The sequence below is a fragment of the Sinohyriopsis cumingii genome, chromosome 6 (genome assembly GCF_028554795.1).
Source record: "Sinohyriopsis cumingii isolate HCF-2022 chromosome 6, ASM2855479v2, whole genome shotgun sequence".
NCBI classification, from domain to species: Eukaryota; Metazoa; Mollusca; class Bivalvia; order Unionida; family Unionidae; genus Sinohyriopsis; species Sinohyriopsis cumingii.
This window is the reverse complement of record NC_142966.1, coordinates 132,807,516-132,828,185: the sequence shown is the minus strand read 5'-3', so window position 1 is coordinate 132,828,185 and position 20,670 is coordinate 132,807,516. Positions and strand designations below refer to the sequence as shown.

The following is a 20,670-nucleotide window of genomic DNA, read 5'->3' as shown; positions in this document are numbered from 1 at the left end:
ATGTCTTTGTAAACTGCGAGATCGAATGCATCGTTCAATAGAGCCAACATGAAACTTTATAAATTATCGGTTGTGTCCCTTATTAATGTATAAGGTTTTTTTAATTATGTCACTGAGATGCTTGGATATGTCCAGATGTCCAAAGGCACTTATTTCAAACATATATGATAATGAGTAAAGTCAAGCCTGCAAGTGTGATTCTTTTGAGAGACAACTGAAATCTGATTCAAACTGCCCGATTTGCAATTGTTGATCAGTATTGGATTGTTGTAACTCAATCAGATGTTGTTCAACGACTTCATAAATGACTTTATCGATCGGCGCGATCATTTTTGCGGTTGATGTGAGTACTGTAAGACTATTAAGGGAAACGCAACCGCCTTTGGTTGTTCAGTTACTAATCGTCGTATTCGATCTCCAATCGATTGGACATCCTAGATTTGTCACCTGGCGTGCTATTGCTGCAATCGGCGACTCGTTTTCCAATTTGTTTGGCCATCTGTTCCGCGTACAACGCCATGAACGCAAGAACCTTTAGCGCTCCTGAGAACAATCGTCGGACAATATCACCGAAGACGTTTTCGTAGTATGTCGCGCACACTGGTTTCTCGCTTGACAAGACAAATTGTTGTCACACGTGCAAGTGAAGCGTAGCTGCTCAAATAGTCAATTTACGTGTTAAAAGTCAGATCCATCTTTAGTATATTGTTGTATCGTCAGTCTTCGCGCTCAGAACCAACGCGCGCTGGTCCACGAGAAAAACGTAAGTCTCCGAAGTGAGGATTCTTAAATAAAACATAACAGGGATACGCAGAAGTAATCGAGTGCAGGTCACCCTGGCTCACTTTCGTGGAAAAGCCAAATAATAACAACCCTGCTAGGCAATACTTGATGAACCATAAAAGTTTTGTGTGGTAACTACCACTGATAGCATCACAGTTCAGATTAACCAGAATCGTCACAGTAATCCTAACAATGTCAGGCTTGATATTCTACCCGCACATATAATTTGTTTGTTCGCGGAAATATAATTGGGCTAACCCAGAATCGTTCTCAGCGGCTGTTTGTTGTAGAGATGCGATGGTCATGACGGGGGTAAGTATGGGTTCGTGAACTCGTTGAAAATTTAGCGTCAAAATAGAAATCGTCAATTTGGATCTCTTCGTTGATCAAGCCAATCTCGTACGAGCCCGAAGTAATTATCATATGTTTCCAGGTGCTTCACAGCCGTCCTTCAAGGAGAACACTGGTGAGTTGTTTGCGTCAAGGCCCATAAAAGTTCCGGATCGTACATTAAGCGAACTAAAATAAACGCGCAAAGACGGTCAAATGTGCAGATTTTCCCCTTGGTGATTGGCTTAGGCAAGTCCACTTCAAATTCGGCCTTCGTTGACGAGATCATAGAGGTACCACTAGGGGTTGCATTTGCAAAACCACGCTGCAACGCAACATTGCCGATCAATCATCATATGGCCGTGCAAGATATTATTTTTTCAGTCCGGATATAAGTCATGAAAGGAGAGGACTTCATCGATCGTATGAAAGAACGCAAGTATTTTAATGAAATTCCTAAATACTTAATAATATTGCTGGTCGTCCACGGATGATGCAATCATGTACAACCAATATCATGTGAACCATCGCAATATCAGATTGAGCAACAGTTGTTTTCCAGGATTCAAGTTGAACGATGAGAACTTCAATGACGGAAACGTTTCCATAGCATGTCATGTTCAATTTCGATTTTTGTATAGTGTCATTATGCCTGCTTATTGTGTGAAATGCCCCACGAAAGCATCTACTACAACGCCTGTATTTCCATCACCGACGAGAAACCGACAAATGGAGCGATCCTGTTGGAGATCTTCCCAAGGTGTATGGTCAGTGTTGAAATGTTTGATGAAATCATTGAATCGTTTCTTCTGACTACTCTCAGTTCATTTTCCCACCTTGACCTCGAAATAGAAGTTTTTTAGGTAGCCGCTCTTTCGACATCCTGGTTATGTGACCTGCCCATCTCAACTGTGATTTCATCAGCAGAGTGTGGATGTTTGGGATGCATGCCGTCTTCAGAATCTACGTGTCTTGAACCCTGTCCTGCCATCTTATCCAAATAATTTCATCCGGCAATCCATCTCAAAATTATTGAAGTTTTGTGCATGTAGTCTGTACAACGTCCAGTTTTCGCAAGCATATAACTGGGTCGTCAAGACAATAGTTTTGTAGACCTTAAATTTTGATTCTAATCTGATTGCTCTGCGTCCCCTCCTATTTACGCGTAGCCTGCAAAAAACCTGCTTTAGAATTTTGCCGTTCTTAATACCATCAATGTGGACAGTGCGTGACAGTGTCTTTCTGATCTTGGTGAATTTGTCCACTGCCCAAAGAATTTAGCCATTTACTGTGGTATTCGAATTTAGATCACTAACAGTCACTTCCTGTAACTTGGTTTTCGCCTGTAGTCTCCTCAGATTGAAGAGGTTGTTGTTAGTCTGGTTCATAGTGTTGATCTCAGCGTCATAATTAAAGGTGTCAGTACGCATGGCAGAGAGCATGTTACTGATGAGGGTTGGGGCCAACAAGCAGTCACGCTTGATTCCATTGGTGACTGGGAATGGAACGGATGACTCAGCGTCATCCACAACACTAGCGAGCATGCCACCATGGAACTGACGAACCATCGTGATGAATTTCTCTGGGCAATCATATTTTGTCACGGTCTTCCAAGGGTTTCCATGGGTAAATGTTTCAAAGGCCTGACGTTGCTCCTCTATACTTCCGCCACACCATACGGTGTAGCAGGCTCCAACTTTGGTGAGTTGTTCTTAATCAGCTACGCTAGTTTCACTCAGGGTTGCTGTATGGGTGTTGAATCTGGCCATATTTAGACCAACTGCAGCGGTGGTCTATCTGATCTTGTACTGTTCGGTAGTGTACGTGTGTTCAAGGAATTCATACGGAGTTTTGTCACCTTCGTCTTCTTGCTAAGTTTGCGACCGCTAAGGTGTGATTCCTGTCAGCCTAAGTATGCTGAGCAGGGTTAAAGTGAAGCATGCAACGTTTAGGGCACCTTTTGTATCCCTTCCTAATGTTACTGAGGTAGCAGGGTGATCCTGAGAAAGGGCTGCACAGTCACACATTGGGATGACGAGTTCAACTATGGATTCGGCAATGTGAAAAACCACCAAATTCTCTGAGTGCCTATGTACAAGTATGCATCATGATCTCCAAGTGTATATCACTTGCTGTTGTACAAGTCATTGCAGCGAAAACATAATTATTTCAATATCTATCCTGCACACATATATGGTGAGTCGTCAGGCAAAATAAAACGCTTGTTGTTCAGCGGAGACAAAATCACTTTGGTGCAACCATTCATAACCATCTAATGTTTCCGCGACTGAATAATATTTGCCTCTTTATCAATTCGCGTTCTTCGAGTAGACATGCCACGTACATGTCCGGCAAAAGATCCTTTTGAGCAACCAAGCGTGATACACGTTTGGGTTTCCTAATGGCTTTGAAGGATCCACCGGCTCCTTCTGAGCAACTATAATCGAGTGCATTTTGGAGCGTTTACCCACGGATTCCTCGATGGTATTGTTGAACAACAGACTTAACTTGACTTAATAATTTTGTCATATACAAATTGTCATGTTTTACTTGTACCTAACAACAATCAAGAAAGGTCAAGTTTTATGGACAACAAAAGGTGATTCGTAAGTAACATATTATACTTCATCATTAATTAACCTTATCAATGCTTCATCCTTCGCTCGTTTAATATCCTCCATTGCCTTTTCCTGTTCTTTCAGGCTCTTTTCTTTCGCTTTCAGTTCATTCTGGCACTCCAAAACTTTTTGATTTAAAGATTTCAGATCTTTGTAGGCTTCTTCAAGGCTTAGTTTAAGACGAACAATGTCGTTTTCCTGCTCTGAGGATGCTTGATTCTTCATGTTAATTTCATCTCTTATAGTTTTAAGTTGTTTCTCTTTCTCCTCAAATTGCTTGTTATTCACTATTTTGATGTCGTTTTGCGCTGGATTTAATTCACCATCGTTCTCTCTCAAGTCTATGTATTTTCTCTCGCAGTCACTGTTCTCACTCAATTTGATACTGGCATCTTGTTCATATTGCCCAATCTTCAAATCACGAGAAACTGAAATCTGCAACTTTAAAAGATACGGTTGTTGTTATGATCATTAAGGAAATAAAATGTTATTATTAGTAAGTGTGAGATCAATTATTCAGAAAGAAATATAAGCAATAGCAGCAACAGCAGCAACGGTTTTATCTATTGCTACTACTTCTTTCTTTCTTTCTCTCTTTCTTTACGCTTCTTCTTCTTCTTCTTCTTCTTCTTCTTCTTCTTCTTATTATTATTATTATTCAATACTGCATTTCAACTAGTAATTTTGGGATATCGAGTCCGATTTTTGTAACAATGAAGATCTTATGTTTTCAACATATATACTTCTATGTACGTCAGTCTTATTGTATCTATGTCAGGTAGTAACAGTTTCATTATGTTCTTTATTAAATGTTAAACGATCAGCAAGGTCTAAATGACACAGTACGCAATTAAGAATTAGGTTTTACAAGTTAATAATGACTGTTATAAAATCAAGCAATATATAGCTGTACCAGACTTTTCTTGGATGCATGTATAGTTATCTGTCATTAAGATCTGTTTATCCGATAGATGACAAAACGTAAGTGAATTGTTACCATACTGATTCAGAACTCGTAAGGGGTAGGTTAGCTCTATGTCTCTCTGTTTGTCTACACTCTTATCCTGCTATAACTGCTGCTGCTGCTTCTACTATATATATATATATATATATATATATATATATATATATATATATATATATATATATATATATATATATATATATATATATATATATATACCAACTTTGTTGCACCGCTCCGGTGGCCTAAGTGGTTGGAGCGTCCGCATCTGATTCAGGAGGACGCGGGTTTGAACCCCGGCCGAGCCATACCAAAGACTCATAACAATGGCACTAGCAGCTGCATCGCTTGGCGCTTAGCATTAAGAGGTCAGTGTTAGGACTCGTCGGCCTGAAGTCATGACATTATGATTGGGTGTGACATGATGCTACATGTCTGCGGCAGGATGCCCAAGTGCTAGACATCGCTATAAACTATCACACTGTCGTTGCGATCTGACTGCAAAATTTTTAAAGCTACATTAAAAATCCAAATCACACACACACACACACACACACACACACACACACACACACACAACTTTGTTGCAGGCACATTTGACTATTGACTAACGGGTGTGCTCCGTCAATAATATAGAAAATAAGGTAGCAGAATGCCAGGTAGAAGAATTATAATAGGAAACATATATATAAGTGCAAGAAAGACAATCTGTGTTTTCATCCCTTTATATTCAGACCAATCCATCTACCTTGTTAATCTCTAGATTTTACCTCTAGCTGATGACTATATTACAAGGTGATTTAATAGTGATCGTATTGTTGTTTGAATGCCAACTTGAGTATGAGGTAATATTACCACTACTAATAGTAATGATAATATATCCGTGTTTTTACTCTACTTGGATCATGCTTTTGGATCTAAGTATTCTTGCTTGGTGGATCCAGTATCTTTCGTTTGCTTGACTAGTTCCTGGACACAAACCGATGACATTTCTTGTTAAACCAGTGTCACTAAATGTACATGCCCTGCATCTGATCCGATCAATTAGAATTAAGTTTATGTATGTCATGTGTCCTATAAACTAGAATTATTCCATATGCCATTGATGCTGTTCTGTAAAATATTTTTTTATTAGATCACATTTTCAACGGTGTCAAATACAGAAGTAGATTTTTGTGCAGTTGGTCAAAAGAAGTGACTTAATACACGAACTTTACTTCTGAGAGATTGACGTAGAAAATGGAGTTTGGTCACACCAACGAAGTGTTACGCTGAAAAAACATGGCATGGGTGGTGTAGCCTGATAAAGACAAGTCTCTCTACGCTCTCCGCCGGACACAAAAAAAATTGGATTGCTCCCGATGAAATCAAGACCCAACCCCGTTGCCAACTGCAAACGCAGGTAGAATCAGATTCAGAGATTGAACCTCCCTGCTGAATAAAGGCTAGGTCGCCTTGAAGCCCCTCTAAACAACGCGTATTTGTTACGTTGCTGTCTAACCTCGTCGTTCGGCAGGACTATTATGGAGGCCTGCTACTTCTAGTTGGGGTCGAGACGCAAGAACGATCTTTTGATGCGCAGATTTATATCTGTCACTAGGCCTGATTGTTATTTCAGTCACTCCCTTGCCAGATTTTTATCCGCTGCCTCCAATTTCCAGTAACTCCTGAAACTGTAGGGAGCATACGGTGGCCAGTAGATATTTACTCCATTGCACATGTTCTATATTTTCAGCCCCCACGAACATAACCTACTCTGTGCCGCACACAGCACAGACTCTCGTGGTTGGGACATACGAGTCGCTTGACAGGACAGGACCACCACACCGTTTCAGTTTTTTGAACAGTTCGGCATGAGTTCGACAAGTATGGTCGTGGTTGATTTTTCCACCACGACAAGAATTAAAAAGCTTCGGTATAACTGGTCCCTATCGCCAGAGTGCGTTACCGCGCTTTTATTTGACCGCTCCGGTAGCTGCAGATAAACAGCTGTTCCTGAACTTCTTGATCCTTGAATGAACTGCGATCGTCTATACGTTGTCGCCCGAGGGCCTAAAGGCCTTGATCTCCACAAGAACAATATTATGGTTTACGATGACCTGATGCTGGATAAAATAATCCCACCAACCATTTCCTAGCCATCGAGGCACAAAAACACTTTCGTACTGTACTGGCACAGCGGCACATTCATGAAAACGCTAATATGATTGTCCCCTTTTGTAAGACCGACGACCATGAGCTGCGCAACATTAGTCCTACGTGATGTGCTGTACTGCCTAATAGAGTCGACAGGCAACATCGCGTTTTCCAGACCGACAGCACGCTGGGTGACGGCGGTAAGTTCCTTAATGGGCCGCATGTCAAGGCTGCTGTTTGGCGATCCCTTCGCAAATTAGCCGATACCACTAAATCGTAAAATGTCGCCACAAAGCGACATGTCGACGACCGCATCATTTTTGCAAAGGTACTCGACGACAAAAACACGGAGATTAAAAAGTATGTCAATGACCAGGGCTCATGTCCAAAAACGACATGGATGTGGCGCCAATGGAACATTCAGACGTCATGATCGACGGTAAGGTATGTTTACGCGCTAATCGCTCTCAGAGTGACCAATGCTGGTGACACCATTGCCGGTGATCTAAAGATGGCGGAAAACAGGATAACAGTTATGGCTGTCCCCGATAGCGACCACGATGCGGCAAGAAAACAATACGACAACGAGGCAGCCGCAACCTTAAACAAATATATAAACCGCCAGGACGGCTAATCAGTGGCGCCGATGGTGGCGAGAATATTGCTAAAACGGGTATCGCTAGTGGTTTGAGGAAAACTTTTTTTTCTGTTTTATGAGAGACGGTTATCCCATAATCGTCCTACATCATCCATGGTTGTTTTGCATAACTTGGTCACCCTCTAGTAGAACGTCTAGACCAGCTTAATGCTAGTATATCTGCTTCCTTGGCAGATAGAATATATTCCGAAGGAGACAACATGTCTCTCATTATCCCTTAAGTGAATTTATCTTTAATTGGTAGGTTGCTCACTCGTTGCTTCGACCATCCATATGGATATTCTACCATTACCGCTAGAGTCCCACATAAACCCACCATCAACGGCACCTCCTTGCGACGATTCTATCATAACCGCTAGATGCCTATTTAGACATCCCACAGAAAAGCTCACGGGCCTAGCAAGAACGTTAGTAACAATGGTCACTTATAGTTGAGTCAAATCGGCCTTTTACTACAGCTAAGATTAACACTGAAGAATCCCCATCACGAAAAGTACGGCTTTGCAAACTTTAAAACTAAGAAATAAAAAATTTTAATAATGAAATGGGCATCAAGAGGACCAGACTAAAATCTCTACAATGCTTAAATGGGACGTCTTGAACGGTTTAAAAGTTATGATCGGAAAAGCTGATTACGGACAGACTTAAACTAGCGATAGCTCACAGGCGTACTAATCCTATCAACTGCACTAGTTTTTATCTTTCATGTGGAGAGATAGATATATAACTTCGTTCAACTTACTTTAAATTTTCTCTGTAATCTTTGTACGTCCACCGTTTGTAGGGCTGATATTGCGTCGAGTATTGTGGTTAAATCAGCTTCAACCGAAACTGTAGCCTGTGAGTCAATTCGTTCTTCGGGATCCTTCTCTCTAGCTCTCCTATGAATGGAGGTGAAGAACACCAATTTGAACAACGTTTGGTAATTTCTTTATGTGATATTAATATAGAGAAAACTATTAGTTTCAACATCATATTTTAACGGTACCCCTTGGTGTGCTAACGGTCATGTGCAACCTTTTATGTCTCCATGATATAATTGCCGGAGATACAACTGTCAAGAAAATTCAATTGGTACGATCAGATCTGATTAACATATCGAAAACTCTGTATTTGTATATGGAATATGAGTATCGCTCTGTGTACGAGCAAAACAATTTAAACGTGATTTGGCCGGTTCCATCGATGCGGTGCAATCTTTGGGATGTGCAAGTAATTGTTTATACTAACATGGAAAACAACACGACAAAAAATAAATGTTAACCAAAACATTCCACATTTGGACTGCACTGGTAATTTTATTTAAGACAATATCAGTTGTTTTCACTGTTCGGCCGCAAGTAATATTGAGGCGCAAAATAAGAAGTAGAACTTCAAATGCTAATAGAATTTATCACTGAAAAGTAAAACGCATTACCAATGACGTTATATTCCTAATAGTATAATTACATACCTTGCGGATGTCGGACTGTTCCTGATAGTGTTACTCGCCATTACTAAAACGAAAATCCATCTTACAAGATTAAAAATCTAAGTACGTCTGCTTTTGGGATACATATGTAATTTGTAAGTTTGCAGCATATGTGGTGATTTGGTCACAGTAATGGTGAGGTGGCCATTAAGCTGGTCGTTGTCTCTCCCTCCCGTGTATGTATGTATGTATGTATGTATGTATGTATACTGCATGTATGTATGTATGTATGTATGTATGTATATGTATGTATGTATGTATGTATGTATGTATGTATCTATGTAGGTAGGTAGGTAGGTAGGTAGGTAGGCAGGTATGAGCAGCAGAGAGAGCGAACAACCTCTACTTGGTTCACTCTCCGTTTCGCAAAATAAGCCTTCCTGGAAATCGCAAAAAATCGCAATTGTCTCAGTACCCGGTATGAGACATCCCTGTCAACGAACTTAATAAACTCTACTTGACTTACCCGGCCTAAGTTTTTCTGATCGCAGAAAAATACGCGATCGCGTCGGTGTCAAGTTGGAGGCAGCGCCCTCGTTGCTGCTATTAATTAAATCATTATTATATCAATAATGGCTAAGCTCGGTGAATCATATACCACTAAATTAGCTCGAGAGCGACTAGAGACAATAAAAAAATTCTTCCCGTACAAGATAGTGTCAGCCAAAAATTACAAGGAAGACAAGAATCTCAAGTTGAATTTGCAACGGGTGCAGAACAATTATTTAATCCTGTTACAGCGGTTACTGAAAGAGTTGCAAAAGCTACAGAAGATCTTCTTCCACTTTCCAAACAAACCGCTGAGCAAACTGAAAAAAAAATGGAAGCGAGAACTAAACAAACAAAGAAGATTTTACGAGCACTTCCAACAGAGATGGCTGCCGCACAACCTCAACGTGAAGAAGAAAAAACACCTAAAGGTGCTGCTGGTGAAGAACCAAAAAAGGGAAAAAAGGGGTACAAATAATAAGAGGAATTCGACCAATGAAACCTGATGACATAGTGGATTTTGGTGCGTTTGCTGCTAAAAGTTATGATTCAAGAACAAGTTTTTTAAAGCCCGAATATGTTAAAGATGTAAGTCGTGATACATGGATTAATTGGGTGTTTAAAATAAATCGAAATGTTGATCAGATAAACAAATGAGAAATATTTTATACCACATATTTATCAGAGTAGACAAAGATGATAAAATGATGCAATAACAGAAACGAAAAGAAAGGGAACAAAAGCGAGAACTGTAACAAAAACGAGGACGGAGACAGAAAAAAATACAGCACCAAGAAGAAGAAACGGTGGAAGAATTTCGTAAATTGCACGGAGAACCCACAGAAGAAGAATTTTACGATGAGCCTCACATTGGTGTTACTGGTAGTGGTTTGGGAAGTGGGCTTATTGCTTGTCCTAATAATGTTCGAAATTCTGATTGGGGAAAACGAGCTGGAAATAATTCTCTGGAAATAACCAATGAAGCATCTGATATTTATCGACGAGTATTTCAAGGCGGTGTCATGGACGTTAATGTTTATCGGGAACTCATTGATGAAATCATTGATGACTATCATAGTGACTAGTTGTTATCGCGATTAGATAAATGAATAACAAATAGGATGATTATACATAATGCTCATCGTGGACATGTAGCGGTTAGAGTGATAAATTCGCGATTACCAACCTATAAAGCAACTTACGGAGATGGATTCGGTGATGTTGTTCAGGGTTTATTCAGAAGGATAGCCCCCAAAGCAATACCGATCGCAAAACAATTATCAATGAAAGCTATTAACGTTGTTCGTGATCAAGCTTCTGGTGCTATTGGTAATGTTGCCAGTAAAGCGTTCTTGGCAATCAAGGACAGACTAACACGATTAATACGCATACCAAAAACGGTCCAACCACAACCACCAGTAAAATTACAAAGCACTGAAGTGATGCCTGCAAATGTCAGTAAAGTAATAAATCAGGCCGCAAATCGAAAACTAGCAGAGTTGGCTGGACAAGAAGAACAAAATATAAATACAAGTCTGTTATCAGGAAGTGGTCTTCGTGTTAGACGATAACAAATTATAATAAAAAATGCTTAAAAGTATATCCGACCCAGCGTTTGAGATGGATGCACCAGTACTCAAGGATGAGTCAGTGCGTTATTATCAGTATTATTCTTATGAAGCAGTATCGCCAAATCAACGTGGACGAATTGAATTACGAGTTCAGGATACAAGTAGATAGTTCTTGCCCGCTGAAGCATTTATTGAAGCCGAAGGTGAACTTGTAACAGACTTTGTCGCTAATACAGAATACAGAGCTGATGTCAGAGTTGGCTTTGTTAATAATGGCATCATGGCGTTATTCAAAAGTGCTATATAAATGATTGATGGAAAAGAAATTCACACAATCCAAGATAATGTTGACGTTGCTGCAACGATTATGGGTCTAGCAAGAATTTCAGATGATTATACTAGATCAACTGGTCCGACTATGATGTTCGCCAAGGATAATGCTGACCATCCTGATGGGACACCGTATAACATAAGACGACCAAGAAACAATGCCAATAACGCTGACGCTGATGTGTGGCCATTGATTCATAGTGCTAATCCAAATTACAATTTAGGTTTTGGAATACGTCAATCAATGCTGAAAACTAATCGTAGAAGATTTTCATGTGCAATTCCATTGTCCCACATCTTTGGATTTTGCAGAAATGTCAGAAAGGTTATTTTTGGAGCCAAACATACAAATGTTCTTCATCGAAAAGAAGATAATGATGCTATCTGGCGAGAAGATGGCGCTGCTGCTGGTAAAGTAATATTATTTAAACTTTCGTTGTGGATGCCGGTAATAACTCCATCACTTGCTCAAGAACAAAAGTTACTTTCTTTTATGGATCAAGGCGGTAAATCGATATTATCATGGTTAACAACAACTACCGATAGTGTTCAAAGTGAAATGTTGGGTTTATTTACATGGCATATAGCATCAGAGCAAGGTGTTTCTGCACCAAGGCATATCTTTGTTGTTCTTCAAGATGTTGCGCTAGTAAACAATCAAGAAAGAAATCCAATGGTATTTGACAAACTTGGTGTCTCTGAAGTATCTTTTAGAATAAACGGACATCAAGAACCATCTGAAGATATATCATTGAATTTTGTTCAAAATTATGTAGCACGTGTATATCATCGTTTGAGGACATTTATGGGACGTGATCAAAATATTGATACTGGTTTGCAAATATCACAGTTAGATTTTACAACGCTGTAACCAATTTATTCCTTTTCGCTGGAACATCATGATTTAGTTAAGCAATCTGTCGTTGATATACACTTTCGAGCTCGTGTAGGTGTATTACCTAAAATTGCAGATGGTCCACCAATTGAATATGGTCCTTACAGAGCGGTTGCTGTTATACTCAGTGACAAATCAATGTTACTTGAAGGTGTTGGTGGATGAATGAGTCATTGATACCCCAGTGGAAAATATGTAGACAATTAGACCAACCGTGTTATTATAACAAATGTCACTCTGACTCCCGGTCAGGTGAAAAAATTACAATCAAAAATCGCGAGCACATGCGGGACAAAAATAATATTAAAGCGAGATCAAATTGCTAGTGGTGGTCCAAACAAGTTATCGTTGACTAAAACTCAAGTAAAACATTTCAATAAGGCGCAAAAAGCAAAAACCGGAGTTCAACTTGATTTCGCTCCAAGTGCCATCAAAGACATGGTTAAAACCGGTGGTATATTTCCTCTTCTCGCAGCAATACCAGTAGTAATTGCTGCTGCTGCCACAGCTGTTGCAAAAGCAGCCGCGTTAGGTACTTTGGAACTGCTGCTGGAATGGCATTAAAGAAAGCAACTGGATGGGGAATAAAGAAAAAAAAAGAGCGGGTCTAAGACTTCGAGGAACTCCCTCCTCATGGTACGGAAAGGGTCTAAGACTACCGGGAACTCCAACCTCATGGTACCCCAAACGTCGTTGAAAACACAGTGTTTCACCGATGTCAAATTTTGATTTACTCGATGCTGCTAAACAATTAAATATAAAAAAATTCAGAGGTGTTTTTATGCGAGATCAGTTACCGAGCCAACCGAATACCAGCGAAGCATGAATTATTAATCTTGATAACAGCTATGGTCCAGGAACTCATTGGGCTGCTTACGCGATTGTTCCACGTGGAATTGTTTATTTCGATTCGTATGGGTTAGTACCGCCAGATGAATTTCAAAAATATGTCAATAGAGTACAAAGTACTCCATTTCAAATTCCAGTTTGGTACTCAACGCTACTAATACAAACATTAACCGATCCACCAAATATGCGGACGTGAAGTAATTAATGTACTTGATGCGTTATCAAAATCAACCAAACCTCCTCACAAAGTCGTGCACGAGTATACCGCAGGTAGATTTAACATTTAAACAATCCCTAGGATAATAATGGTTGATATTTACGGAAGATCTCTCAGCAAGGGTAAAGACAAAAACGCGATGATATTGATTTATCATAATATGCGACTAAAGATGAAATCGATAATCTTATGAACCTCTCCGGGGTTGAGAGAGATGAGGTTGTTGTTTTTCAAGACCGATACTGCGTTTTAAAAACCAGCAATATCAAATGGAATGACATAGTTCGACGAGTACTCGGTGCGGTCACGGATAACATCCCTGTGTTTACTGACAGCGGAACAATCAGGGATTCAAGTATATAGTTTACAACCATTAGAGATGAAATTGCAAGAAGCGCTGCTAATCGCTTAAAAAATACCGGTGACACAATGACAGGTGAACTCAACATGAACGGAAATAAAATAGTTGCCGTAACGGATCCAACATCTGATGAAGATGCCACATCACCGTAGATGGTAAATTATCCACGTTGCGGGCCGAGTATGATGTTCGCATAAGCACGTTTACGAATCTCCGTAGAAACTGTAGAAAAATTAAAGAAACCGCAGATTAATTCTTTGGTACCCCATTGACCGTTGACGCAAAACTCTCTGATATCAAAAAAACATTGGATACGATTAAGAAAGCACAAGAAGATGTCGTAGGTGGAATTCCTGAGATTGTTAACAAAATTAGTCTGATTAAAATCCCACCCAGAGTAACTCCCGGGCATATTACTAACATAGTATACACGGTATCATCTGGATTCGCAACATGGTCAAAACAAAATAATACTATTATAATAATAATAATTCGTTTGTGTTTGCAAATAAAAATAAACCAGATGGTACTCCCGACTAGAACGTTGTTGGAATACCAACCGGGTGCTATCAAATCAATGAAATCAATGAGGAATTACAACGTCGAACAAAAAATATCACAACAAAGGAATGCAAGATAACAATAACCGCTCACGAACCAAAGCTGTCAACCCCAATCGAGATAAACTCTCCCGTAAACGCAGTGGATATATATCAGTCATCGATCAGAGCAGTGTTAGGATGGCCTGAAGTTGCTCCACCTGAGAAACCCATACCACCTGAACCAAAAAAGTTTGATTTCATCACGGACAGGCAATCATACTACGATGTTGACCCATCATACAAACAACATTTACATAACATAGAAAATGCAACTTTGGGTAGTAATTTTGGTTTCTACAGTATGGACCATATTCGGTGGTTTTTTATTTATGAACAAATTCCCAGAGAAGGAACTAAATCTGTTATTGTTGACCTAAGTCAAATTATTCAATATTTTAAAATCATTAATCAAGAACATAAAACAGAACTACAACGACTAAAGCAAAGTTTTCAGGAATATATTTCTGATCGCAGCAGAATCATTAAACAAATAGAAATATTAAATCCGCTTGTATCCGACATGGAATATATTAACCAGCCATTAATCCAGGCAACAATTGATCACACCGACGATATAAATAGATATAAACAACGATTTTTAACTGCATATTCGATAACAGAAGCTGATCTACCAAATTTTAAATTTCCCGGGTATAAAGCAGACGAACTAAAAAAAATCAGTCAACGATATCATCGATGAGTTCTTTGCTGAAATACTTACACTGTACAAAGAAACACTACCGTTACCAACCATTCTTCGATACAACAATAATCCACAAGGAGAAGGCCGGCATGTATCCCCGGAAATCGTAAACATAACCCAGGTGGTCGCGATCAATCTTGTGTGTGATGTAATTGATGGAAGTTACAGCACGGACACAACAATATCAAATCAAGCGCAGCAAGGATTTATTCTTTATTCGTTCACACCGAAAGAACCACCCGGAATTTTGATTGTACAAGAACCGATCAATCCGGTCTATTTGCGATGTCATAATCGTCTGTTATCAAGAATAAATTTCAAACTAACTGATCAGTCCTGCCACTTGCTGGATTTAAGGTATGAGACTGTAAATATAAATTTATATGTGATTTCTTAAAAACTACGTTTTCAAAGATTTCCAATCGTGAAAAGAAAAAGCACAAAAAAAAATATTTCTCCATTCCTTTGATAAAGTCAACGAGGCGGATTGACAAATACTCTTCAGATTTCACAAAAATATTATAAGAAATTTATTTTTTTACTGAAAATCAGGCTGATTTGTTAACTCGGAAAGTAATAAGGTAGTCAAAATCGTGTAAATCGACTGATGTCTCAATTCTGAAAGGTAGTAAGGTAGTCAAAATCGTGTAAATCCAAAATACTCAGTGAGAAACCAAAAAAAAATATAAAATCTCAAATCTGTCAGTGTAATTAAAAATTTATTTTTTACTGAAAACCTGACATACTACTTTCACTTTTATTTCCAAGAATAAGTCTAACTTTCGTTTCATTAGACAAAATTTTTCTTAGTTGCCTCACGCGAGAATTAATTATCTTCTTTGCTTCATATTCACGAGATAATTCTGATCTAATGTTTTCAATGGCCCGAGAGAGACTGACACATTCCTTTACCCGCTCTTCTACTACTGTAGCTAACGATTGACACATAGCCGTCTGAATATTCTTTATAAATCTATACTGAGATGGTAGCGTGCATGCTCCTCCTCGTTTCGCTCTTCCAGTGTTTCAAAATCAGAAATAATTTTTTCAGGATTTAGTTCATCAGATAAATTGATGCCGTCGTGTTCTAATTTTTTAATAGCAGAAATTACATCATTGATATTTTCGTGGTGAGAGATGTACATGAACGCATTTGGGCTGCTAGCGACCCCACTATATAGAAAAATCCTATTATCGGTACCGTCGACAATATACATGCTACGAGATTCGAACCACCAACACCCAGAACGAGAATCAGCCACGCTACCACTGCGCCATGTTCCAATCTACTGGTATATGATTAAAAAATTATTTTATAATTACCTTTGTGGGGAATGTGATGCAGACAGTACTGAGTAAAAGTACTAATTTCTGCACTGATAAAATAACAGTTACATCATAATATATTTGTGACTGTCGAAGTTCATATACCTCTGACAGTCACCGTGCTGTTTCAGATTGATAAAATAACCAAAAAAATATATATAATTGTATATTTCTGCAACGGATCTAAAAATAACTCACTATATTGTACTGTACAATGTAACCGCAGTTATTTTTTTCTGTTTTTAAGTTAGAAACCATACATATCCTTCTACTAATACAATTATGTTACATCACTGATATTAATTACGACGTAGATAGTTAATTAATTAATTACGACTACAAAATAATCACGATCTACGAAGAAAGCCATGTTACAGAAATCTCCCTTTTATCAGGTCAAAAAGAAGTAGTAAATAGGAATTTTTGACAAAAAAAATGATTAAATAAATAGTAAATATAATAGAGGTAAGTACATCTTAGCTTGTCAGTTATCTCTCTTAATGATATTGGAAAATAATTTTTTTGTTTATAATTTTTGAGAATGCGGATTTATATATATTTTCTGCGACTTTTCGTACTGAAGCCCTGGTAATATCAAAATATTTGCTAGCTGCATACATTGATTGAAATATTAATTCTTCGCCAGTCTCTCAATTCATGGATACAACTGCTTTGGCGCTATCATCATTACAGCCAGTATTACCGGATTTACAATTCTGACTTTGCGTGACAAATCTCAAATTGGATAAAGAATTGTTCTGAGGGTCGGCGTCAATATGATCGACCGTCTTTGATATCCCCCTGGTAACACTCGAATACAAACATGTGACTGCAATAAATTTTCCCTTAGCTTTAAATTTAAGATAACCAGTATCATTAACTACACCAACTGGTTTCTTCAGCCGACAGTGTCTGATTGTACCATCACGAGTTGCTTCAAAATTCTCAATGATAGGATGTCGGACAAATTCTTTTTGCTCCATTTATATGTAATATTATTTGTCTAAATTATACTTTATTTTCAAATCTTGCTATATAGTCTTTGGGGGGTCTTATAACCTTATTGACGACCTTGACAGAGTCAAAGGTGTTATTTTGTTTGTCATAATATCGTTTTAACTCTCTATATCATTTACCACCACGCTGCACACACAGCTGTGTTTTTCTTATAACCCCAACATCATATCTTAAACACGGTTGTGGACTAAGACTTCCTCGTCGTACGCTTTGTAAATGTTGACCGCAGAATTCATTTACGCAGGATTTGTTACAAGGAATTGAAGATCCTACCATCAACCATTTGCACTGATTTCGTAACTGAGTCATTATACATAATATTTTTTTATTTAAATACTTGTCTTAATTACAGCATGAAGGAGTTTGAGAGATTATCCTCAATCCAATCTTGGAAAGCTTCAAGATTCTATCTTGACAGACTAACCCCTGACTTGCGGAGGCGAGTTCTGATTGATCTGATTAATATTATCAGGAATGCTAAAAAAAGAATTTCGTGATGATGGTGCATCTCACATATGGTCGACATTTGAAATTAAACGCGACGACGAAGTTATTGATGCTACAATGAACGACACGCGAGCGAAAACGATTATTGATTGCCTCTTTGATATTCATCAATGTGATCAAAAATATCTTTTCAGAATAAAGTTTATTGTACTAGCAGAAGATTCCGAAACGTGGATTATCCGTGACAAACGTGACCCTGTCCTTCCTAATAAAAAAACTGATGTGTTAAGTAAAAATTCCAACCCAGGAATGCTGACTGGTAGAGATAAACCATATTACTCGCGAGCGTATCCTGTGACCGCGGTTATTTACGGAATTTTTCAGCTAAATGATAAGCCCAACATTGATGATTTTGCACCAATGAGATTTTCAAGGTTGAATTGTGTAGCCGAAAGAGTAATGGAACATTTCGCGAATGCGAAACGTGGAAATGGCCTGACTGATCAGCGACGTGAAATAATGCCAAGTGGGCTGAATCCGTTAAGGATATCGGAGCTACAATAACTGATGTTGCCGAGTTATCAAGTAAATTAAAATTTCCAAAGGAAGTAAATACGTTAACAGGAGAAGTTTTATATGAATTAGCGAATGAAGGAAAAGGGACACCAATTGAAATTATTGATCATAATAACAATATTTCCACGAGATCGAACTGTAAAATTTTACTCCCCAGAGTTTTCAGGAGAAAATATATTTGATTTTATTCACCCGTTAAGTAAAAACGATCCTGTGTCAGTATGGCTATTTAAAAGTTCCGAAGATGGAAAATAAGATCAATTTGTTCGACCCAACGGCGAAATATACCGTCAAGAATCTCTCACGAGGAAATGAAAATACTTGTGGAAAATATTCAAAAAATGATGAGCAATTATTAAAAATTTGTTTTACAGTTCCGTCAGTTGCTGCCCGCGCTGCCAGAGAGAAAACCAACGTGGAAACCAACGCGATTTTAATTTTTTAATGATGTGCAATTAAGTTGTATCGAATACGGACACGGCGGTTTGTGGAATACCAAGTATAACCACAATGATGTTATTTCGGTGGATATGATCGCGTGTTATCCGGGGAGTTTTCTTGGGATGGGCGAGTGTTCTGGATATTTTGCGCGGTTTGGACATCCCATGCACGAGATGACAAGAGTTGCCATAAACGGATCGTTACCCGATTTTGATCTAATTGGATTCGCTCATGTGTTGTCTTTCGAATTTACTAGGGATCTTCATCCGGTTTGTTATAGTTGGTTTGGCAGACATTTCTTGGAGCGACGCTGGGCTGTTATTACGATATATGATTGATTGTAAAATACTGATATCGTTGACGGTCAGTGAGGCAATTATATCATATCGGAAACAAACCGAAGTTGGGTTACCCACACCTGAACAACTCCCTGCTGCTGACGCTGACGACTTTGATGCGCGATAAGACATTTTTGCGAAAAATACCACCGAAGAAAGCATAGCAAAAGATCTCGGTAGAAAAATAATCAGTAAATTTACTCAGGGTGGTGGATATGATCATCAACGGCAATGTGCAAGATTGATCATGGATCCCACCGAATATGAATTTGTGGTCGCTGATGCAGCAGCGAAAGATATATATTGTGATCGACAAGGTGTTTACTTATCCAACGGAAAAAAGTTAGGCACAATTGTTAGATTTATCAGTGGAGAATCTCCTCAGTATGCTCATTTAAGATCTTCAATGCTAGCTTATGTGTCTATAAACCTGTTATCGATCATAAATATATTTCCTCGCACCACATTCAGAGTTGCCACGGATTCATTTTACTTGAATAAAAAATATTCAGAATTACTGGCTCGGTTTACAACCACTGATGCATCATGGGGGTCGTGGAGAATAAAAGAAGAAACGTTACGTGATTATTTAGAATCCGCTGGTGTTACGATTAAAGATAGTTATCGCAGCGATCAGATATCAGAATTATCATATGCAGCGTCCGTGTATGATCCGGTATCTAGACACAAGACGATTTATCTAAACGGGCCGGAAGGTTCTGGTAAGACAACTCGGGTGATCGAATTATTTCGACAGAAAGACGATTACATGATTGTACTAACACCAACACATATACTCGTCAGGGAGATGAAACAACGAGGAGTTAATTCTTGTACTTATCACAGCTTTTATCGATACAAGGGTGACGCATGGACTCCTGATCGAATGGGAGAGAAATAAATTCCTGGTATCATCATTTGGGATGAGATATGCACGGTGTCACTGGATATATTAAAAATGTTTCTCGAGTGGTTATTGTTAAAGAATGTAGCTGTGATAATGTGCGGCGATCACGGTCAACCACCACCGTTTGTTGGACCATCTCCACATCATTGGCTAAAGAATTTTGTAGATTACTATGAAGAAATAACTGATGGTCATAGATCACATGATGCAGAATTAAGAGAATAAAAAAAAAATAATCAGACTACAACCGAATAAAATTCAAAGTGAAATAGCGCGTAAAATAATTCCAGAAATTTCCTTGAACGACTTTCTACAAACGTGGAGACCAAATGATTTGATAGTGGCAAGTAGAAAGATAGTCAGAGACACACTTCAACGGAAGTTGTTTCAGTTACACAAGGAGAAATTCTCTTCGTTACGTGTACCGTTGTGTTACAGACCAAGTGATACACGACGACAGAATATCGACGTTGATATACCAGGACATACCAAGAAACAGAATCTTGTATTAAATGATATTGTTTTGGTTCCTGTCAGTGTTGTTGCGGATGCGTTACACGCTGATCAATTTCCGCGGACGCTAGGATACGCGATGACAATTCACTCTTCATAAGGATTAACTATTACTTATACAGTTGTTT

General features: G+C 38.7%; 1 protein-coding gene across 3 annotated transcripts in view; it reads right to left on the bottom strand.

Moving 5' to 3' along the window:
- Positions 1 to 20,670, bottom strand: part of LOC149798011 (uncharacterized) — a 43,986-nt gene that overhangs the window by 18,580 nt on the left and 4,736 nt on the right. For all 3 annotated transcript variants that reach the window (XM_089963101.1, XM_089963102.1, XM_089963100.1), the window contains exons 2-4: positions 8,943 to 8,985; positions 8,232 to 8,370; positions 3,754 to 4,172 (exon numbers count right to left, since the gene is read on the bottom strand). In XM_089963101.1, the coding sequence (XP_089819227.1) occupies positions 3,754 to 4,172; positions 8,232 to 8,370; positions 8,943 to 8,983 (599 nt within the window). In that variant the 5' untranslated portion in view covers positions 8,984 to 8,985. The remainder of the gene's footprint in view (positions 1 to 3,753; positions 4,173 to 8,231; positions 8,371 to 8,942; positions 8,986 to 20,670) is intronic.